This window comes from Nerophis lumbriciformis, linkage group LG32 (assembly GCF_033978685.3).
Source record: "Nerophis lumbriciformis linkage group LG32, RoL_Nlum_v2.1, whole genome shotgun sequence".
Taxonomy (NCBI): Eukaryota; Metazoa; Chordata; class Actinopteri; order Syngnathiformes; family Syngnathidae; genus Nerophis; species Nerophis lumbriciformis.
Window position 1 is genome coordinate 28,944,088 of NC_084579.2, and position 24,708 is coordinate 28,968,795.

A 24,708-nucleotide genomic window follows, 5' to 3' on the forward strand; every position below is an offset into this window, starting at 1 on the left:
TTACTCAGTACTTGAGTAGTTTTTTCACAACATACTTTTTACTTTTACTCAAGTAAATATTTGGGTGACTACTCCTTACTTTTACTTGAGTAGTAAATCTCTAAAGTAACAGTACTCTTACTTGAGTACAATTTCTGGCTACTCTACCCACCTCTGCTACTATAGTACATTTTTTGTCTACTTAATACCTGCATTATCCTTTCCATCCTTACCCTTTCCATCCTTTGTAACTGAACTACTGTGTGGAACAATTTCCCTTGTGGATCAATCAAGTTTGTCTAAGTGAAGTAATTAAAGCCTATATAAGAAAATAATTTCAAAAAATTTTCATTTTTTGGGGTGACAGTTTAAATGAAATAAAACAGCCTGCATGGCAGCTTCGTGTTATTAGAGTCAACATTGCAACTTTTTCTTGATACCTTACACCTGTATGCTCTTTTATTCCACTTTTATGTTTTTTTTGGTAGTATTTGTAGAATGTGCCGTTAGAACGTTAGCTGCGGGCTGCACATGGCGCCCCCGCCACATTTTGGACACCCCTGGTTTAAAGTGTCAGTTCAGCAATTCTGGCTGTGGGTTTTTTGCTTTTCCTCTGACTTTTTTGCGACAAAAGATGGCTCGGCTTTCATAAAGTTATGGTAATTTTTTTTTATTGTTGAACTTTTTTCCATATTTGAGTGAAAACAAATAGTGACGATGACCTGCAACACACCACCTTCATCACATTGGCAAACCTATTTTTTTACACTTGAAATGTGTCTTAAAAACGTGTTTTGGATTTTGTGATTGTATTTCCATTATTTCCTGCATAAAAAATAGTCAGAATTGTCGCTATTCAGTGGTTTTGAATAGTTTGTATAGAACATGAGTGCTCTCTGCTGGCAAGTTGCGCGTACTGCAGGTGAAGATACAGCACATATGACGTCAGAGGTTGGCGCTTGAAGTTTATTTCGCACATGCAGACAGTTACAACATGATGCATCGCATATTTCACATATTCTCGTTTTCTCTTTCCAATGTGTCCGAAAAGGAGTAGGAAGAAGCAGAGCTGATCGAATCCTACACAATTGTGGACTTCCTGTCCTCAAATCAACAGGTAATACAACTGTTCTCTTAAATACATAGTTGAATAAGTTTTGATAATGTATCTAATTTTCATTGACGTTGAAGATTTTTATCAGGATTCTTCTTCCATGTTCTTTGTAAACACTTTCATTTTAAACTTTAAAAAAAATTTTTTAGGTCGGGGGCCGACTACATGCAAGGTAACTATATATATATATATATATATATATATATATATAGTGGGGCAAAAAAGTATTTAGTCAGCCACCAATTGTGCAAGTTCTCCCACTTAAAATGATGACAGAGGTCTGTAATTTTCATCATAGGTACACTTCAACTGTGAGAGACAGAATGTGAAAAAAAATCCAGGAATTCACATTGTAGGGATTTTTAAAGAATTTATTTGTAAATTATGGTGGAAAATAAGTATTTGGTCAATAACAAAAATTCAACTCAATACTTTGTAATATAACCCCTTTGTTGGCAATAGCAGAGGTCAAACGATTACTATAGGTCTTTACCAGGTTTGCACACACAGTAGCTGGTATTTTGGCCCATTCCTCCATGCAGATCTTCTCGAGAGCAGTGATGTTTTGGGGCTGTCGCCGAGCAACACGGACTTTCAACTCCCTCCACAGATTTTCTATGGGGTTGAGGTCTGGAGACTGGCTAGGCCACTCCAGGACTTTCAAATGCTTCTTACGGAGCCACTCCTTCGTTGCCCGGGTGGTGTGTTTGGGATCATTGTCATGCTGGAAGACCCAGCCACGTCTCATCTTCAAAGCTCTCACTGATGGAAGGAGGTTTTGGCTCAAAATCTCACGATACATGGCCCAATTCATTCTTTCCTAAACACGGATCAGTCGGCCTGTCCCCTTAGCAGAAAAACAGCCCCAAAGCATGACGTTTCCACCCCCATGCTTCACAGTAGGTAGGGTGTTCTTGGGATGCAACTCAGTATTCTTCTTCCTCTAAACACGACGAGTTGAGTTTATACCAAAAAGTTCTATTTTGGTTTCATCTGACCACATGACATTCTCCCAATCCTCTGCTGTATCATCCATGTGCTCTCTGGCAAACTTCAGACGGGCCTGGACATGCACTGGCTTAAGCAGGAGGACACGTCTGGCACTGCAGGATTTGATTCCCTGTCGGCGTAGTGTGTTACTGATGGTAACCTTTGTTACTTTGGTCCCAGTTCTCTGCAGGTCATTCACCAGGTCCCCCCGTGTGGTTCTGGGATTTTTGCTCACCGTTCTCATGATCATTTTGACCCCATGGGATGAGATCTTGCGTGGAGCCCCAGATCGAGGGAGATTATCAGTGGTCTTGTATGTCTTCCACTTTCTGATAATTGCTCCCACAGTTGATTTTTTCACACCAAGCTGCTTGCCTATTGTAGATTCACTCCTCACAGTCTGGTGCAGGTCTACAATTATTTTCCTGGTGTCCTTCGACAGCTCTTTGGTCTTGGCCATAGTGCAGTTTGGAGTCTGACTGTTTGAGGCTGTGGACAGGTGTCTTTTATACAGATAACGAGTTCAAACATGTGCCATTAATACAGGGTAACAAGTGGAGGACAGAAGAGCTTCTTAAAGAATAAGTTACAGGTCTGTGAGAGCCAGAGATCTTCCTTGTTTGAAGTGACCAAATACTTATTTTCCACCATAATTTACAAATAAATTCTTTAAAATTCCTACAATGTGAATTCCTGGATTTTTTTTCACATTCTGTCTCTCACAGTTGAAGTGTACCTATGATGCAAATTACAGACCTCTGTCATCATTTTAAGTGGGAGAACTTGCACAATCGGTGGCTGACTAAATACTTTTTTGCCCCACTGTATATATATATATATATATATATATATAAAAATAAATAAATAAATATATATATATATATATATATATATATATATATATATATATATATATATATATATATATATATATATATATATATATATATATATATATATATATATATATATATATATATATACGTTAGGTCAGGAAAAAACACAGACGCTATTTCATCCCTACAAGCCTGTTTCGCAGGTTTCACTGCTCTTCAGGAGATTTCCTCAGAATAACTGAAAGTAAATAACTGAAAACATGTTTTATATTCTAGTTTCTTCAAAATAGCCACCCTTTCCTCTGATTACTACTTTGCACACTCTTGGCATTCTCTCGATGAGCTTCAAGCACACCTGTGCGGTGAAAACCATTGCGGGTGACTACCTCTTGAAGCTCATCGAGAGAATGCCAAGCGTGTGCAAAGCAGTAATCCGAGCAAAAGGTGGCTATTTTGAAGGAACTAGAATATAAAACATGTTTTCAGTCATTTCACCTTTTCTTGTTAAGTACATAACTCCACATGTGTTCATTTGTAGTTTTGATGCCTTCAGTGACAATCTACAATGTAAATAGTCATGAAAATAAAGAAAACGCTTAATTATTACAATTGTATTTGAAAATTCAACTCAGATCTTGTTTACTTCCGTGACAACGTCTTTAAGGTTTTGTAATCAATCAGAAATATCAAGCAACTAAAATGCACCAAACATGGATAATTGTGGAGAGATTTGTTTTACATTTTCCCCATTATCCCTTGTAATGGATTAAGTGTAATTTAGAATTTTTTTAATTATTGATTGAACTTTTTTTTATTTTTTATAATATCCACAAAGTTCAAAGAACAGGTTGTGTTTGTTAGATTTTTGTGCTGGTAGATTTTTTATTTGAATTTTTTCTATACCATGACTAGGGTAGGTTGTTTGGATTGGGTCCTATAAAAATGCTGTGCTGTAGTTTCAATGAGTACATTCAATGGTTGTGTTACTATCAATGGCCACCAGTGACAAATGGGAGTGACCAGACCACTGCTTATTTGTGTACACATGACACTGCATATTGCACATTGAAGTGTCATGATCCGTGGTCCGGATCATGTTTTGTTTGGTTATGTTTGGTTAGTTTTGGACTCCTTTTGTTGTTACTCGTGCACCTGTGAGTTTGTTTCGTCACCATGGTTACTTGATTTTCACCTGCCTTGCACGCGCACCTGTTGCTCATCAGAGACTCTATTTAAGCCTACCTTTGTTTGTCACTCATTCTGCCTTCGTTGTGTTTGCTCCATGCAAATTGTCACGTAAGTTTTTGAGTTCCCTGTCTTTTGCCTGTGCTAAGTTTAGCCTTAGCTTCCCGTGCGTTTCGGCACGCTTTTCTTTTGCTTGTTTTCTGTTTTTTGTTGAGAAATAAATCACTTCCTACCTTTACGCTGTCGTCCGGAGCCGTTCTTGCGTTGGAAGAACAACCCCGCAGCAAGCTGCGACCCCCATGTGACATGAAGATGCTGACGGGTTTCACTTTGGCTCGCGGGCCGTGGTTTGGGCACCACTGCACTAGTGCAAGGCGGGATGATTTAAAGGCCTACTGAAATGCGATTTTCCTATTTAAACGGGGATAGCAGGTCCATTCTATTCTATCATACTTGATCATTTCGCGATATTGCCATAATTTTGCTGAAAGGATTTATTAGAGAACATCGACGATAAAGTTCGCAACTTTTGGTCGCTGATAAAAAAGCCTTGCCTGTACCGGAAGTAGCAGATGATATGCGCGTGACGTCACCAGTTGTGGAGCTCCTCACATCTGCACATTGTTTACAATCATGGCCAACAGCAGCGAGAGCGATTCGGACCGAGAAAGCGACAATTTCCCCATTAATTTGAGCGAGGATGAAAGATTTGTGGATGAGGAAAGTGAGAGTGAAGGACTAGATGGCAGTGGGAGCGATTCAGATAGGGAAGATGCTGTGAGAGGCGGGTGGGACCTGATATTCAGCTGGGAATGACTAAAACAGTAAATAAACACAATACTCTATTAGCCACAACACAACCAGGCTTATATTTAACATGCCACAAATTAATCCCGCATAACAAAAACCTCCCCCCTCCCGTCCATATAACCCGCCAATACAACTCAAACACCTGCACAACACACTCAATCCCACAGCCCAAAGTACCGTTCCCTTCCCCAAAGTTCATACAACACATATATTTCCCCAAAGTCCCCAAAGTTACGTACGTGACATGCACATAGCGGCACGCACGTATGGGCAAGCGATCAAATGTTTGGAAGCCGCAGCTGAGTACTCACGGTACCGCGTCTGCGTATCCAACTCAAAGTCCTCCTGGTAAGAGTCTCTGTTGTCCCAGTTCTCCACAGGCCAATGATAAAGCTTGACTGTCATCTTTCAGGAATGTAAACAATGAAACACCGGCTGTGTTTGTGTTGCTGCAGCCGGCCACAATACACCGCTTCCCACCTACAGCTTTCTTCTTTGCTGTCTCCATTGTTCATTGAACAAATTGCAAAAGATTCACCAACACAGATGTCCAGAATACTGTGGAATTTTGCGATGAAAACAGACGACTTAATAGCTGGCCACCATGCTGTCCCAAAATGTCCTCTACAATCCGCGACGTCACGCGCTGACGTCATCATACCGAGACGTTTTCAGCAGGATATTTCGCGCGAAATTTAAAATTGCACTTTAGTAAGCTAACCCGGCCATATTGGCATGTGTTGCAATGTTAAGATTTCATCATTGATATATAAACTATCAGACTGCGTGGTCGGTAGTAGTGGGTTTCAGTAGGCCTTTATTTTATTCTTATATTTCAATAGTGTTACTGTTCAAACTGTGTGTAATGTTACAGTGGCCAAAAATATATTAAATATACTTGTTAAATAAAACCTCTGCCTTGTTTTTAATGAATAACTAGGCCTACTATGGTACTGTATTTTAATGTTGGTCATTATGGTGGTAAAAGTTGAAGAACCACTGCTGTATCAGAAGCAAAGACCATTATAGTGTATTACAGAGGAGGTTATACAAGCTCACATGCGGAGGAAGACGAAGATGGACAGGTGGAAAGACAAGGTGCGGGACTGTAATGCAAACTGAAAAGGAAGTAGACACAGCCTGGTGACACTTCTGTAAAAATAGTTGACGCTTATTGAATCGGACTTCTTACTCGCAGCGCGGCGGTTGTCAGGCTTACAGAGGAATTTCGCAGAGAGCCACACTCGATCCCTTCTGATTTGCACGGTACTTGTCAGACCTCCAACACGTGTTCTGTGGGGGGTAGAAGATGCATGGCTGCACACCAAATCACCAAGTGGACTGGAAAGCTAAGTTAAACAACAGCTGACAGTCCACAGTACGGTTCACAGTTTGTTTTTGCTTATAAAGTTGCATAAAAACCCAGAGGTTGAACTCAAGTGAAATTTATGCAAAGTGTGGCGGCAACCATAGAAAAAAAAAAAAAAAAAGAAAGAAGAAAATTAGAAATCCAAGCAAAATTAAATAATAGATAGATAGATAGATAGATAGATACACTGCAAAAAGTCAGTGTTTAAAAACAAGAAAAAAAAATACAAAAATTAAGAGTATTTTATTTGAACTAAGCAAAAGTATCTGCCAATAGAACAAGAAAATTCCGCTTGTCAAGACTTTACAAAACAAGTAAAATTAGCTAACCTCAGGCCGATATTATCGGACATCTCCAATATATATTTATATATATATATTTATATATATATATATATATATATATATATATATATATATATATTTATATATATATATATATATATATATATATATATATATATATATATATATATATACACACCGTATTTTCCGCACTATAAGCCGCACCTAAAAACCACAAATTTTCACAAAAGCTGACAGTGCGGCTTATAACCCGCCTTATATATGGATTAATATAAATATTTATTTTCATAAAGTTTCGGTCTCGCAACTACGGTAAACAGCCGCCATCTTTTTTCCCCGTAGAAGAGGAAGCGCTTCTTCTTCTATGGTAAGCAACCGCCAAGGTAAGCACCCGCCCCCATAGAAGAGGAAGCGCTTCTTCTTCTACTGTAAGCAACCACCCGCCCCCATAGAAGAAGAAGCCCCCGGATATTGCGTTTCATTTCATTTGTGTGTTTACATCTGTAAAGACCACCAAATGGCTCCTACTAAGCGACACGCGTATAACGCAGAATTTAAACTTAAGGCAATATTTAACCAAAGAACTCCAACCGCTCGATATTGGTGTCAACAGGGCATTTAAAGCACGACTGCGAACGGCGTGGGAACAATGGATGACCGAAGGCGAACACACCTTCACTAAGACAGGGAGACAGCGCCGGACGACATACGCCAACATCTGCCAGTGGATCGTAAATGCCTGGGCGGATATTTCGGTCACAACTGTGGTCCGAGCTTTCCGGAAGGCAGGATTCACAGAACTGCGACGAGACGGAGCCGGCCATTTTGGATCCCGTATTCGCCCAACTTTTTAATTCGGACACCGAAGGAGAAGAATTCGAGGGATTTATGAATGAAGAATAACTTCAGAAAGTGAGCGTTATGTTTATTTTGTGTGTTGTGACATTAACGTTCGAGCAACATTAAGTTATTGATGCTTATTGATTGCACATTTGCACATTACCGTACATTTTGGGAGTGAACAGAGTTGTTAGAACGCTGGTTTTTAATATATTATTAAAGTTTGACTGACCTATCTGACTGTTTTTTTGACATTCCCTTTAGCGCAGTTAGATGCGGCTTATAACACGGGGCGGCTTATAGGTGGACAAAGTTTTGAAATATGCCGTTCATTGAAGGCGCGGCTTATAACCCAGGGCGGCTTATGGTGCGGAAAATACGGTACATATATATATATATATATATATATATATATATATATATATATATATATATATATATATATATATATATATATATATATATAGAACACGTACAAAAGAGAAGTACGTGTGTTCTTTTCGTGCATAGGGATCGTGGATGATGGTCAAAATTCCAAAAGTTCCATTTTAAGAATGGTAAAATGTTTCAAAAACATCACCTTAACACAGAGTGTCAAACTCATTTTAGATTGGGGGCCACGTGGAGAAAAATCTACTCCCAAGTGGGCCGGACTGGTAAAACCACGGCACGATAACTTAAAAACAAAGACAACTTCAGATTGTTTTCTTTGTTTAAAAACAGAACTAGCACATTTTGAAAATGTACAAATCATGTTTTTTTTTGTTTTTTTACACTTACATGTTGTGGTTAATTAATAGTATTCTATCTTTATTTGTCGTTATTTATACTTTCTGAATAAATTATCTGATAATGTTCATCAGGCAACTCATTGGTGTTGATTTTCAATCTATCCAGATAAAAAAAATATCAAAATCAAATTTCAGGATGTTATTTATGTAATTTGCTCATTTTCCTCGATTGGTGCACTAACATCATATGTAGCATAATATACAAAGATATAAAGAATTGCTATTGCGACATCTAGTGGACACATTTAGAACAGCAGTTTCTTTCATTCCAAAATTTCGGCTCATTTTTATACTTAGCAAACTCATCACGCTTGACACCCCTGCCTGAACATAAAGGTTTTGATAATGGCACTAGTTTAAACCTGACAGATTACCGTATTACCCCCAAAAAAGCAACCCTAAAAACACGATGACCCCTTTTTTAAGAACCACTTTACTAAAGCAGCTCCCCGTTCGTCTAAAACAAACTCCTCCTAGAAATGCTGTCCGATTGTTACCAAATTTGAAAAAAATGTTTAGGAAGAACCTTCACGTTATTTTGGGTGTGATAATAAATACAAACAACATCCGTTCCATTTATTGTAGATGAGCAATATACTGTTTATTATCAAATAGACCATGGAACGGTACTATTAGCGTACAAATCCCACACAATTAACAACAATATTTTCTGTTGTGTCCACATGTGTGTACGTTTATGATTGTGCGTAACATGGCGTGATCAAAACAGGAAAATGGGCAAGCTGACGTGACGCCTTATTCACATACAGTACATAGAACAAGTGGTCATTAATGCACACAAAATGTACACGGTAAAAAACCCAAAAACAAACACAAACTGTCACCCACTCTCTCTCTTTCTCTTTGTCACACACACACACACACACACACACACACACACACACACACACACACACACACACACACACACACACACACGCACACACACTGGTTATCATTTGGAATGGGGACCAAGTTTTTGATCATCACTTGTGGGGGACCACCCTTTCTACAGGTTGTGGAGGCTTAAAAAAAAAAAAGGTAAAATGACCCCTGCCCAGTTAGCTCATACACGTCTTTAAATCTCTGGATTGATGAAGTAATGTGTTGATCAGTCTTACTGGGGACCCTGGGGAAAAAGAGTTAATATAGTTAATGGGCACCAAATTTAAATAATATTGCATATTTCACACAAATTTGTACGTGACTACTGAGGACCATTTAAAAAAAAAAAAAAAAGAAAGTTCAAATGAAATATGACATGATGGTCAGAATACAGCACTACAGCTGTCCTCTTATAGGAAGTTTCACCACTTAAATATTAAAGCAAATCCTGCATCTTCTGTGACATTACTGAAAACTGCTATTTAGCATGAATGCAGTTGTCTGCAACTCCAACTACCATATATAGAAGGATGGAAAATTCTGAATGTGAATCATACTTTAAGGTAATAATGTTTTATAATCATGCTGCATGAAAAAGTCATCCTAAGGAAAACTAAACCAGATTTTGTTTTTGGAAAAATGTATTAGTTTTAACAAAGGATGGATACCATACAGAATCACAGTACTATTAATGCCAGGATAAGAAATGTTTCACTTTTCAAGAAAACTAATTTTCTCTTTTACCAATATTTAAAAACACGTAAACTGTCATGTCTGTGTGATCATGTTTTGTTTGAGTTATGTTCGGTTTTGTTTTTGGACTGTTTGTGCACTCTTGTTTTGTCATAATGACGACCAATTAGTTGCACCTGTTTTCACATTCGGTCTCACACACCTGTTGTCAATCATGTCTGCAGTATTTAAGTCCATTGTTTTCAGTTAGTCTGCCTGGAAACATCACACGTTATCATCACACTGCTTTATGCCATGTTCACAGTCCCATGCCAAGTAAGTTTTTGTTTCATGTTTATAGTTTTTTGCCTTTGTGCACGTCTTTTGTTTTCATTAGCCAAGTTTTATACCTCCGCCATTGTGCGCGCCTTTCGTTTGTTCTTTTTTGATAGTGTTAAATAAAATCATGTACTCACATTCCCGTCTTGCCCGCGCCAACTTTCCGTTGCCTTCCGGGAAAACAAACCCAAGGACCAAGTCCTAACATAAACAAAGTAACCCACATTTCCCTGTTGTGGGATCAATACAGGATTATCTTATTTTATCTTAAACCGCAGAAATAAAATACAAACTCATTTAAACTTTTATTTTTACTTTTTATTTTTAACAACATTGAACATAAAGAACGTTATGGGGACCAGGTGGAAGTGATTAACTATACACGGAAGAAGTGTGAACAGAGCAGCGAGTGCAGTACCAGCTACAGCCCGATGAGGGGGCTGCTGTGCAAATGTCTCACACTCAAGCTAACCAGTAAACATGTTTTATGGGCCAAAGCTTAAAAATCACTTAGGCATCTTCAGAATGGACCTGACTATCATTTAAAAAGGTTTCCCTTTAGGGGACCTGTTTTTTTGTCCCCATACCGTCAGAGGTCCCCTAAAGGTGACTGTGTAAACAGAGCAATATCCCCATTGCCAGAACACACACACACACACACACACACACACACACACACACACACACACACACACACACTCACACACACACACACACACACACACACACACACACACACTCAAACACACACGAAAGAGTCATGTTTCTTCACGGTGACTTCTAGAGGGAGTCAACATGCTGAGCGCGGAACTCTTGAAAGTCCTCGGGGATGGTGTCTAAAAAGAAGAAGAAGAAGAGATTGTCATATTTATGTACTTAATAAGGATGTGAATCGTACAACAACTCAGGATTCGATTCGATTCAGAATCAATTGTCGATTCAAACCAATTCTGGCAATATATTATTTGGTGTTAAATGCAAACTTTCCAAAACAGTTTAAAGGTTGCAAAAGCAGAAAGTAAGCGTGGAGAGGGCCTAAAAAAACGGCTTTTCAAAAGTTTATTTTTAAAATAATAAAACAAAATGACTGTACACATTCACTCTTGGGATTCACTCATAAAAGTGTCACAAGTCAGCAATAAATCATTTTATTTTACACTTTTAAATGCTTATTATAAATCTTTGAACAACTTCAGATTAATTTGTTGATACAAAGCTTTTAAGTTTTTTTTGTGTTGTTTTGTATGGCCTTTTTATAAAAAACACCAAAATGCAAAATTTCTAAAAAAAAAATTACAAAGTGGAATATTTGATGTTGGGTAACTACAGCCTTGAATGGGTCAATATTTCATGACAACATTTATTTTGATACAGTAGTAGACAAAACAAGATTATTTTTACAGTGCCTACAAGGGTCCAATAATGGCTTTTTTGCCGATATCCGATATTACGATATTTTCCAACTCTTAATTACCGATTCCGATATCAACCGATACCGATACATACAGTCGTGGAATTAACACATTATTATGTCTAATTTTGTAGTGATGCCCCGCTGGATGCATTAAACAATGTAACAAGGTTTTCCAAAATAAATCAACTCAAGTTATGGAAAAAAATGCCAACATGGCACTGTTGAAGTCACAAAGTGCATTATTTTTTTTAACATGCCTCAAAACAGCAGCTTGGAATTTGGGACATGCTCTCCCTGAGAGAGCATGAGGAGGTTGAGGTGGGCGAGGTTCGGGGGTAGGGGATAGCGGGGGGTGTATATTGTAGGGTCCCAGAAGAGTTACTGCTGCAAGGGGTTCTGGGTATTTGTTCTGTTGTGTTTATGTTGTGTTACGGTGCGGATGTTCTCCCGAAATGTGTTTGTCATTCTTGTTTGGTGTGGGTTCACAGTGTGGTGCATAGTGTTAAAGTTGTTTATACGGCCACCCTCAGTGTGACCTGTATGGCTGTTGACCAAGTATGAATTGCATTCACTTGTGTGTGTGAAAAACCGTAGATATTATGTGATTGGGCCGGCACACAAAGGCAATGCCTTTAAGGTTTATTGGCACTCTGTACTTCTCCCTACGTCCGTGTACCACTCCGTACAGCGGCGTTTTAAAAAGTCATAAATTATACTTTTTGAAACCGATACCGATAATTTCCGATATTACATTTTAAAGCATTTATCGGCCGATAATATCGGCATCCCGATATTATCGGACATCTCTAGTTGATCGGATACCAATATTTTGGTACCGGCATTGGTACCAACATTTTTTTCGTTACTTTTTGATACTTTTCTAAATAAATCTGCTGGATCTACTCTCTATTTTATGCTGGCCTTTATTTTATTTTTTATTTTTTTGCTGCAGCTGTTGCATATACTGTAATATTGTAAATGGTAATTGGGATTTGCTATATAATGTATATAATATATAATATATTATATCAGTTTATATTATATACTGTATATATAATATGTAAATATTACATATATGTTATATTTTATATTGCTACTATGGTACATTTTTAGTCTACTTAATACCTGCATTATCCTTTCCATCCTTTGTAACTGAGCTACTGTGTGGAACAATTGCCCTGGTGGATCAATAAAGTTTGTCTGAGTCTAAGTCTAAAGGGGACCACAAAAACGGCATATTGGCTTTAGATTACCAAAACAATCTTATGATACATTTAAAATAAGTTTCTTTTTGCAATCAAATAACAATTTTGGCATTAAATACCTGAGTGAACATACTAGAAAACTTCACTTTTAGTAGTAAGTAAGCAAACAAAGGCTCCTAATTTAGCTGCTGTTGTATGCAGTAACATATTGTGTCATTTATCTTTCCATTATTTTGTCAAAATCATGAGGGACAAGCAGTAGAAAATGGATGGATCTTCTTATTTATGGATTGTTATTATCTGGTTATTTTGTGTTTTAACATGTTGTATCCACACTTCTGTTAAAATGTAAGACACACATATTATTCTGTTGTTTGGATACTTTACATTAGTTTTGGGTGATACCACAAATTTGGATATCGACCCGATATCAGGTAATTACAGGATCATACATTGGTCATATTTAAAGTCCTCATGTGTCCAGAGATGTATTTCCTGAGATTACAAACAACAAAAATTTGAAAACGATTTTATGATTGTAAAAAACATGAAGGTAATTGTTGTAATTGTTGTTACACTCGATATCTGTGTAAACTCACACTTGGTTGGCAAGTAAGACTAGAACTGGTGCCAGGTAGTAATGTGAAGAGAGCCAAGTGGGTACCGTGGGGTGGAAAAAGTGGCAATGACAAGACAACACCGTCCTTACCGTTGCAGCGGTATCTCAAATTGGACCAGATGATATTTTCTTGGGAGAAGCAGAAGACACCAAGTCGTCCTCCCCTCATGGTCGTGTCGATGGTCACGCCGGAGTCAGCCACCAGCTCAGATCCCTCGTAGAAGCGAGCCCTAAACAGGACGTGGAAGTAGATGAATTTGTGATGTATAGATTTCCCCCTGCACTGCTTTAATCAAACATTCATTTATCAGGCAGATATGAGTCAGACCACCAAGGAAATAACATATCCAATATGCTTATCCAGCTCTCAGAATGACGCACTGTAGTTCTACAAGACTGCAAAGTAAACCACAAAAATAAACCACCATATTTTTCAGACTTTAAGGCGTACTTAAAATCCTTAAATGTTCTCTGAAATTGTCCGTGTCTTATAACCCAGCGTGCCTAATGCACTGATTAATTCTGGTTGTGCTTATTGACCTCGAAAATGTTTCATTTGGTACTTGGTGTAATAAGTGCGACCAGTTGATGGCGGTCACACATAAGAGATACATGTGGCCTGTAGGCTGATACCTGTTCAATAAAATGTAATGGCCATAGGGGTCCATCGAGGCGTACCGTATTTTTTGGACTATAAGTCGCAGTTTTTTTCATAGTTTATATATGTTTTTTTCCTTCTTTATTATGCATTTTCAGCAGGTGCGACTTATACTCTGGTGCGACTTATACTCCGAAAAATACGGTATATATATATAATAAATATTGCCAGTCACAGTTAACTTGTGCTCAGCTGGGAAAATAAATATACATATACTTATTATGTCATCCATTTACTTATTATAAACGGTTGCAGGCGTATTTAATAATCATGTTAATATTAAAAATGTAACTTAATAATATGTGGGGATATAAAAGGTATCCGGTGCTATCAGACCGGGTGGAAGCGGAAATTGACGTCACAAACCACCTAGGTGCACCTGTCAGACCCAGCGGTTTTTTTTGCTACGGAGCCACTACATGGAAGAATCCTAATTTTTTACCTTTTTTGTGGACTTTCCATTGGCCTGTGGAGAACCGGGACAGCAGAGACTTTTTCCAGGAGGACTTTGAGTTTAATGCGCAGACGCGGTACCGTGAGTACGCTGCTGCTGCGGCTTCCAAACATTTGATCGCTTGCCCGTACGTGCGTGCCGCTATGTGCATGTCACATACGTAACTTTGGGGACTTTGGGGAAATATATGTGTTATATGAACTTTGGGGAGGTGAACTGCACTTTAGGGTGTGGGATTGAGTGTTTTGTGCAGGTGTTTGATTTGTTTGGCGGGTTATATGGACGGGAGGGGAGAGGTGTTTGTTATGCGGGATTAATTTGTGGCATATTAAATATAAGCCTGGTTGTGTTGTGGCTAATAGTTATACATGTCTTGTGTTTATTTACTGTATTAATCATTCCCAGCTGAATATCAGGTCCCATCCGTGACTCCTTAATTTGCGTAGTGGCAGAGACACCCGGAGAACTTGGGTGCGTTTGTTACAAAATGACCCTAGCAAGTACCCGAAAGCAAGCAACAGCAACATTTGGATGTTTCATTAAGAATGGAGAACATTACGCACGGTGCTCAAAATCTGTAAACCGCTTGATGGATTGTAGGCGCATTACGGCTACCATAGTCAAACGTACTGTGCTTCAACATACGGTATTATTATTATTATATGTCCTGGGCATGACATTAAAGTGCATCCGGCAGTGGAGGCTCCTCTATGGGGTTTTGGGGCACTAGGAGGTTAACCCCTTTACTACTGTTACCCCAGGTGGCCCTTGGCAAAGGCCTAGTACCAGACTGCCCCCTAGCCAGGAATACGGTGAAGACCTCAATGGCGGAGCAGGTGGAAGACGATAGATGTATGAACCACTACAACGGCTGCGATGGCGAAAGAAGGCCCCCCCACATCCATGTGGGCCCAGTTATGGGGAAATAATAACCCAAGACCTCAACGGTGGAACAGGCGGAGGATGACTGCTAACCCTATGGAGCGTCATAACGGCTGATATGGCGGATGAAGGCTGCAGCAGAAAAGGGTCCCCATTCGTCTTGAACTCGGATCCGTCAAGGATCGTGTGGTGACTGTCTGTGCACCAGTTTCCCCACGTTAAACAAAGTCACGCACAGGCATCCTCCATAAAGGGATACCCCCCTACCAGGAGGATCGTCATACTCGCTTCGAGTGACCGCCGATGATGATGATTATTATGGTATGTGTATAAGGACCCCATAATGGCACCTATTAGGTGACATAATCTGACGTTTTGTTTCGCAATATTATGCAAAGGCAACTTTTCTTACCTATTCGTACCTGCTGATGTGTATTTGGCATCTGCATAAGTACCGATAATGTGCGCTCATCCGCCACTGTAGTCCGCGCCGTAATAATAAGCTCCTACTTTTTTCTCTTTCTTGTTGTTGTGGGGCATTCGTCTTCCGCTGTTGCCATTTCTAATTTAAAGTAAAGTACAGTTCTAACATAAAAAACTACTGGTAGAACAAAGCTGACGGGGGTAAGACACTGTCGAAGTGGAGCCACGTAAATAAGACCGCCAACAAAACGGTGCATCCTGAAGAGACGGTCAGAAAGTGACTTGAAAACATAATTTATGCAACATTTTGACCTAAGAACTACCATTACATGTTATGTAGACCAGTGTTTTTCAACCACTGTGCCGTAAGATTTTGTCTGGTGTGCCATGGGAGATGATGTCATTTCACCTAATTGGGTTAAAAATATTTTTTGCAAACCAGTAATTATAATCCGCAAATAGTGTGCCATTGTTGAGTGCCTGTGATGTCTAGAGTGCGGCAGAGTAACCATGTAATACTCTTCCATATCAGTTGGTGGCAGCAGTTAGTTAATTACTTTGTGGATGTCAAGAACATGGTTTGTCGTGATCACAATATGCAGACTACAGCGGGAGGCAGGGTGCAGGTAAAAAGGTATCTAATACTTTAACCAAAAATAAACAAAAGGCGAGTGCCGCTAAGAAAATGCATTGAAGCTTAGGGATGGCTATGCAGAATGAACCTAAAACTGAACTGGCTGCAAAGTAAACAAAAACAGAATGCTGGACGACAGCAAAGACTTACAGCTTGTGGAGCAGCAGACGGCGTCCACAAAGTACATCCACATGACATGACAATCAACAACAAAATAGGAAACACTACACACAGAAAAACACAAAAAAACTCAAAATAAGTCACGGCGTGATGTGACAGGTCGTGAAAATACACCTACTTTGAGACAAGAGCTATAGTGATGCATGCTTGGTTGTGGTTCGAATTTATATCCAACAAGTGCGAGAACGACTTTTTACTGTCAATATCGGCTGCTGAGTTTCATTTTTTTATGTTTTCTGCTAGTGGTGTGCCTCGGGATTTTTCCAATGAAAAAAAATGTGCCTTGGCTCAAAAAAGGTTGAAAAACACTGATGTAGACCACAGGGAAGTGTTTTAAATGTAGAAACAAAATCATAATATGATTCCTTTAATGTGGTTTAATCCTTAGTGCCTTTTGTAAGAAAATAGACCTTTATAAGGCAGTGCGCCTTAGAATCCAGTGCGCCCGTGGTCCGAAAAATAAAACGTCAATCAAAAAGAGGGCTTTCAAAAATAAAGTGTTAACTCATGCGACTAATCACAAAAAAATCATCGCATTAATCATGTATTCAGCTGTGAGTCAACATGTTCAGTTTTGTTTAGCAGCACCGACATTTAAAAGCCTACAGACATCATTGCTAATTTAGCATCGCTTCGAACGCCGTCATTGTGGCAGATTTACGGCCGTATTTCTAAAACGACCGTATATTGATATTGTAGCTGAACCTTTTCCCTAAAGCTATAATGTCTGAAGAACATTTGTTTGTTCATAGTTTTTTATTGTGTTTTGTTTACTTTTTCAATTCATGCCGAAGCAGCGTTAGTTTTGAATTGGCCTCACTGCGATAGGGAATATAAAACAATTGTTTTCCCCCTTGGACATATCAACATATTTTATTTACCTTTTTATATTAACTTTAAACATGATCTAAAATATAAACATATGGCGACTAAACATATTGGGTTGAACTGAATTGTAGACGTCAATGTAGTCTTTTTGGTTATTGTTCGTACGTGATCATTTACAGTAAATACAAATCTTTACATAACTTGTAAAATATTAACAAAACGTTATTTCTTAATATCTAATTTAACTGCATTTTTGTTTGTGTCTCTTATGCACACATCTACTTCTGGTTGCCAAGAGTAATATGTATAGTAAACCCTTCTTTTGGGACTGTTTGGTCAAAATTACAATATGTAAGCAAGTCATTTATATTATGAGTCATCGTGATTCATCAAAATTCAAATGTGTGAATAATATGCTTAGAAATATCATCAAAACTGATCAATATCATCTTTAGAGGCATATTTTATTTTGATGTTGACTTTACCTGATGTATCCAACCTGCGGGCGGTGCTGCAGATACCAGCGATAAGACACCTTGTCCTTCCAGCCAACGTTGCGGGGGTCCTTCCACAGGAGGCGCACCTGGTCTTGTGTGTCTCCAGTGTGCCACAGAGAGTTCCTCAAATGTTCCCCGGGGCCCGATCTTGATTTGACAGCCTGACAAAGAGAGACAGAACCGGACTGGTGAATTGTCGTTAAGCGGAACTTTGTTTTTGAGGCTTTTGTTTACAGAATCAAAACAAGGAAAGGAAAACGTAGATCTCTTTGAACTCGTGGTCTCTTATTAACATTACACTGTTGTAATAGCAGGTAAGGAGCTAACTCTAGCCTTTAAATAGACCCTTTTTTAGACCAGTTGATCTGCCGTCTCTCTTTTCTGCTCTGCCCCCCTCTCCTGCGTGGAGAGGTTATCAGGTGACCACGGATCAGCCTCCATGCTGTTCCAAGTCGGGATCCAGCAATCAAATGGTGACGTCTCTGCGCTGCTGACTTGTCTACATGCAAGAGGATCCCCTGCTGGCCCCACTATGGACTGGACTCTCATATTATTAACCGTGTCTACTCAGCATCTGTTGCACCGGTCACCCAGGAGCGCATCCCCACATCTGCGGCCCCATCCAAGGGTTCTCGTTGTTCCCTTTGGTTTGAGTTTTTTCTTGCGCTGATGTGGGATCTGAGCCGAGGATGCTGTTGTGGCTTGTGCAGCCCTTTGAGACATTCGTGATTAAGGGCTATATACAAACCCTGTTTCCATATGAGTTGAGAAATTGTGTTAGATGTAAATATAAACGGAATACAATGTTTTGCAAATCCTTTTCAACCCATATTCAATTGAATGCACTACAAAGACAAGATATTTGATGTTCAAACTCATAAACTCTATTTATTTTTGCAAATAATAATTAACTTAGAATTTCATGGCTGCAACACGTGCCAAAGTAGTTGGGAAAGGGCATGTTCACCACTGTGTTACATGGCCTTTCCTTTTAACAACACTCAGTAAACGTTTGGGAACTGAGGAGGCACATTTTTTAAGCTTCTCAGGTGGAATTATTTTCCATTCTTTCTTGATGTACAGCTTAAGTTGTTCAACAGTCCGGGGGTCTCCGTTGTGGTATTTTAGGCTTCATAATGCGCCACACATTTTCAATGGGAGACAGGTCTGGACTACAGGCAGGCCAGTCTAGTACCTGCACTCTTTTACTATGAAGCCACGTTGATGTAACACGTGGCTTGGCATTGTCTTGCTGAAATAAGCAGGGGCGTCCATGGTAACGTTGCTTGGATGGCAACATATGTTGCTCCAAAACCTGTATGTACCATTCAGCATTAATGGCGCCTTCACAGATGTGTAAGTTACCCATGTCTTGGGCACTAATACACCCCCATACCATCACACATGCTGGCTTTTCAACTTTGCGGCTATAACAATCCGGATGGTTCTTTTCCTCTTTGGTCCGGAGGACACAACGTCCACAGTTTCCAAAAACAATTTGAAATGTGGACTTGTCAGACCACAGAACACTTTTCCACTTTGTATCAGTCCATCTTCGATGAGCTCAGGCCCAGCGAAGCCAACGGCGTTTCTGGGTGTTGTTGATAAACGGTTTTTGCCTTGCATAGGAGAGTTTTAACTTGCACTTACAGATGTAACGACCAACTGTAGTTACTGACAGTGGGTTTCTGAAGTGTTCCTGAGCCCATGTGGTGATATCCTTTACACACTGATGTCGCTTGTTGATGCAGTACAGCCTGAGGGATCAAAGGTCACGGGCTTAGCTGCTTACGTGCAGTGATTTCTCCAGGTTCTCTGAACCCTTTGATGATATTACCAACCGTAGATGGTGAAATCCCTAAATTCCTTGCAATAGCTGGTTGAGAAAGGTTTTTCTTAAACTGTTCAACAATTTGCTCACGCATTTGTTGACAAAGTGGTGACCCTCGCCCCATCCTTGTTTGTGAATGACTGAGCATTTCATGGAATCTACTTTTATACCCAATCATGGCACCCACCTGTTCCCAATTTGCCTGTTCACCTGTGGGATGTTCCAAAAAAGTGTTTGATGAGCATTCCTCAACTTTATCAGTATTTATTGCCACCTTTCCCAACTTATTTGTCACGTGTTGCTGGCATCAAATTTTAAAATTAATGATTATTTGCAAAAAAAAAAAAAAGTTTATCAGTTTAAACATCAAATATGTTGTCTTTGCAGCATATTCAACTGAATATGGGTTGAAAATGATTTGCAAATCATTGTATTCCGTTTATATTTACATCTAACACAATTTCCCAACTCAAATGGAAACGGGGTTTGTAAGTAAACTTTGATTGATTGATTGGCTGCTCAGTCAGCAAAAACGCCAAATATCAGAAAAGTACGCCGACCTTGAGTTGGATTCCGGGCTCGGCCACTGCCCTGAAGGGCGTGGCCTGCCAGTACGTCTGCTCCGTCTGCTTCCACATCACCACGTAGAAGGATGACGAGTCCTGGTAGCCGAAGATGAAGCCGGCGTAATCGTCGTCCGTCACCGTGTTTACGTGGAACGTCCCCTCAAAATCGACGCCGCTGAACGCCGTGTAGCCTATACAACCAAAATTGAGTTATTTTTTTATTTAAAAGCTTTAAACGTACTAAACAAAGAAATGCGGTGGAGGAACGTCTTACCCACAGCGAGACCTGGATCACTGTTCATGGTCTGAACAATTTCCATTCCCTGACGGAGGAAAAAGATGGATTCCTCATGAACTGAACATTACATACTTAGGGTTTATTGTTGTCCGACATTTTTTGTGAGCACTGACCTTAATTTTATTTGGATCATGTTCAAATGTGATACATGTTTGCAACTGTACTTGAAATGTCAAAATGGGGACACATTCTTAGCATTGTCTTCAACTTTAATGACGTTACACATTGTTGTTGTTGTTTACAACTAAATCTACCATTAATAATTTGAGCTACTTTTTATTTATTTTTTTTTTACCCATAAAACTGAACCAGAGTGGCTATTAAGCAAATGTTATATGCATATATATTTATTTCTGAAACGTACATATTTTTTATATTATTTTTAAATACATGTTTACCTACACAAACAATCTTTAGTGGCTATTAGGAAATGGTATTATGCATACTTTTTTCGCCGTTTAAAAAAAAAAAAAATTTTACTTGCAAAAATTAAGTATAGTGGCTATCAAGCAATTGTTATATATTCATATTTATTTCTGAAACATACATATTTTTTCTTTGTTTTTGTTTTTATTTTCAATCGTTTTACTTCCATTTCCATATTTTCACAATTTTTCTGTACGAAGTGAATGTTTTTAATTTTATGTCAAATTATTTAACCAGAAACATGTTTATACTGACTATCACAGTATTTCTAAAATGGTTAGTATATTATTTTCTTCCGATATTGTGCATGTTTTTTGTCCAAATGTAATATGATTTTATATATTTATTTATACTCTACATTATTTGTATATTGCAGATTTTTCTACAAAATGTATATTTTATTTTATTTTATATTAAAATACTTATCCACAAAACATTATTTTATTTAATGGTAAAGTATTTTTATATTTAAATTGTTATGGAATATGTGCATATTTTATTAATTTTGTGTGTGTAGAATCTTACTCTTTAAAATAATTTATGCATTGTTGTTGTTTTTTGTCATATTATATCAAATTATTCATCAAAAATATTTTTTTTATACAAATGTTTTCTGGTAGTCTGAGACATGCACCTGGTGATAGGTTGGTTGGCAACGTTACATTGTAGATTGTCACTGATGGCATGTGGAGTTATGTACTTAACAAAAAAAGATGAAATAACTGAAAAAATGTTTTATATTGTAGTTTCTTCAAAATAGCCACCCTTTGCTCTGATGACTGCTTTGCACACTCTTGGCATTCTCTTGATGAGCTTCAAGCACACCTGTGAAGTGAAACCCATTTCAGGTGACTACCTCTTGAAGCTCATCGAGAGAATGCCAAGAGTGTGCAAAAAAGTAATCAGGCAAAGGGTGGCTATTTTGAAGAAACTACAATATAAAACAGGTTTTCAGTTATTTCACCTTTTTAGTTAAGTACATAACTCCACATGTGTTCATTCATAGTTTTGATGCCTTCAGTGACAATCTACAATGTAAATAGTCATGAAAATAAAGAAAACGCAGTGAATGAGAAGGTGTGTCCAAACTTTTGGCCTGTACTGTATATATATATATATATATATATATGTATATATATATATATATATATATATATATATATATATATATATATATATATATGTATATATATATATATATATATATATATATATATATATATATATATATATATATATACATATATATATATATATATATATACACAAATATTATTTACTTTGTATATTCAACACGTTTAAGAGTTAATTTTCTTAAATATATTATGAACATATTGTAGTCCTCTACATCCATGCATTTCTAGTTCAACTCGTAAAAATGCACAGACAACAACAACATATTTATAATTTATAATCCACATACAGTACATCAAAAATACAATCTAAGGACATCCAATACAAGAGCTGTATTTAATTGTGATTTATCAACTCACCTGGTTCAGAACGACCCAGTTGGGGTCAATCTGAGCATCGCCCTCCGGGTCCAGCACCACTGTCTGGAAGGCCCTGAAGTCTGTCAAGGTGACTTCAGCGTTCTCGGGGCAATTGTCGATTGTGTCGATCACTTTGTCCTGATCAAAGTCGGACTCGCAAATGTCTCCGACGCCGTCATCTGAGGAAACAAAGGAGTCATTGGAGCTTTAAGGACACTAATGCTTCTTAAAAAGGTTATCCATAATATAGCAGCACAACAAAGCCGAAAGTGTCACATCCGTTTTAATTTGACGTTCATTTGTTAGCGCTCACTCGGGCCTGCACCCTGCCTAGAATCTGTCCGATGGGATGGATTATTTGACGAGGGGAGGGAGGCAATTACTGCTGAGAGTGTGCAAGCACACTATAATTGCCATTGACAGCTCATCCATCCACCGGTACACACATTTAGCTGCATGCCTCGACACTTTGCTAGGGACGCTGCATTAGGGAACTCTGACTCAACACTCTTTTTCTGTCTTCTAAAATGTATTCAATACTGAGCAACCATTTACGAGAAAAAGTTCATGTGGATAAATGTATGATAATCCTGAAATTCACCCGCGAGACCCTGCCTAGCAACGAGCGGCATCGCTAATATGTGTTGTAACAAAAAACAAGAGTTCCAGAACTCTTGTTGAACTAAATTGCAGACTCTGCTGGGTTATATACTCAAATACTGTATAGAATTAAATACATCACATATTAAATTATAAGAAATTATAATGATCTATCTATAATCTATATTGTTTGTGGTCTTTATTTGCAGTCTGTTAATATATCCTCGGGATTTGTTTTGCTGTTCAGTTTTTTATTTTATTTTGGCAGTGTTGACTCATTGTATGTATAATTTGCCATATCATGTTTTATTATATGGCAATATATATATATATATATATATATATATATACACGTTAGGTCAGGAAGAAACACAGAGGCTATTTCACCCTTACAAGCCTTTGCCTGCTCTTCAGGGGATTATTTTATTATCCATCCATCCATCCATCCATTTTCTACCGCTTATTCCCTTCGGGGTATTTTTTTTTTTTTTTGACAAATTCCCTGAATAGCAGGGAAACTTGCGAAACAGGCTTGTCGGGATGAAATAGCCTTTGTGTTTTTTCCTGACCTAACATATATTCCCCTCTACCCCAGTATTGAGCACTGTATAACGGACAAACTACAGAAACCTCAACTACACACACACACACACACACACACACACACATATATAAATATATATATATATATATATATATATATATATATATATATATATATATATATATATATATTAGGGCTGCAACTAACGATTAATTTGATAATTGATTAATCTGTCGATTATTACTTCGATTAATAATCGGATAACTACATGTCTATCCTTTCCAATATTTTATTGAAAAAAAACCAGCATACTAGCACCATACTTATTTTGATTATTGTTTCTCAGCTGTTTGTACTTGTTGCAGTTTATAAATAAAGGTTTATATATAAAAATAAATAAATAAATAAAACATTTTAAAATGAAAATAAAATATTGCCTCTGTGCATGCGCATAGCATAGATCCAACGAATCGAAGACTAAATTAATCGCCAACTATTTTTATAATCGATTTTAATCGATTTAATCGATTAGTTGTTGCAGCCCTAATATATATATATATATATATATATATATATATATATATATATATATATATATATATATATATATATATATATATATATATATGTATATATATATACATATATATATATATATAGTCGAGGTCGAGGGAAACCTGCAAAACAAGCTTGTAGGGATGATATAGCCTCTGTGTTTTTCCTGACCTAACGCACATATATATATATATATATATATACAGTATATACATGGATAATAAAATGATTTTTTAAAGCTTTAAACAGACAGTAAGAGAAAGTAGAAAACTTTCAACCCAAGTTTTTAGTCGCTGCCTGTAATTGCTTTTTTATGCAATAATTCCACTGCAGCCCTTGTGGACATCTTAAATAACTTCATCACATTTGTTACGTAAGCACAAAAAAGATCTTCTCGGGAGGTCTCACTCTCAACCGAGACTCACTATGAGTCATAAAATTGCCCCAAAAATTAAGAAATTGCCCTTAAATTGGGATGAATTCTGC

The 24,708-nt window shown here is 37.9% G+C and overlaps 1 protein-coding gene across 4 annotated transcripts in view; it reads right to left on the reverse strand.

Annotated features, from left to right (window-relative positions):
• Positions 1 to 10,411: 10,411 nt before the first annotated feature.
• Positions 10,412 to 24,708, reverse strand: part of thbs4b (thrombospondin 4b) — a 62,346-nt gene continuing 48,049 nt past the window's right edge. For 3 of the 4 annotated variants that reach the window (XM_061927290.2, XM_061927292.2, XM_061927293.2), the window contains 6 exons: positions 22,524 to 22,702; positions 20,581 to 20,629; positions 20,301 to 20,497; positions 17,898 to 18,070; positions 13,444 to 13,583; positions 10,412 to 10,951 (listed from right to left, as the gene is read on the reverse strand). In XM_061927290.2, the coding sequence (XP_061783274.1) occupies positions 10,896 to 10,951; positions 13,444 to 13,583; positions 17,898 to 18,070; positions 20,301 to 20,497; positions 20,581 to 20,629; positions 22,524 to 22,702 (794 nt within the window). In that variant the 3' untranslated portion in view covers positions 10,412 to 10,895. The remainder of the gene's footprint in view (positions 10,952 to 13,443; positions 13,584 to 17,897; positions 18,071 to 20,300; positions 20,498 to 20,580; positions 20,630 to 22,523; positions 22,703 to 24,708) is intronic. The other variant, XR_012049267.1, reaches the window with a different exon arrangement.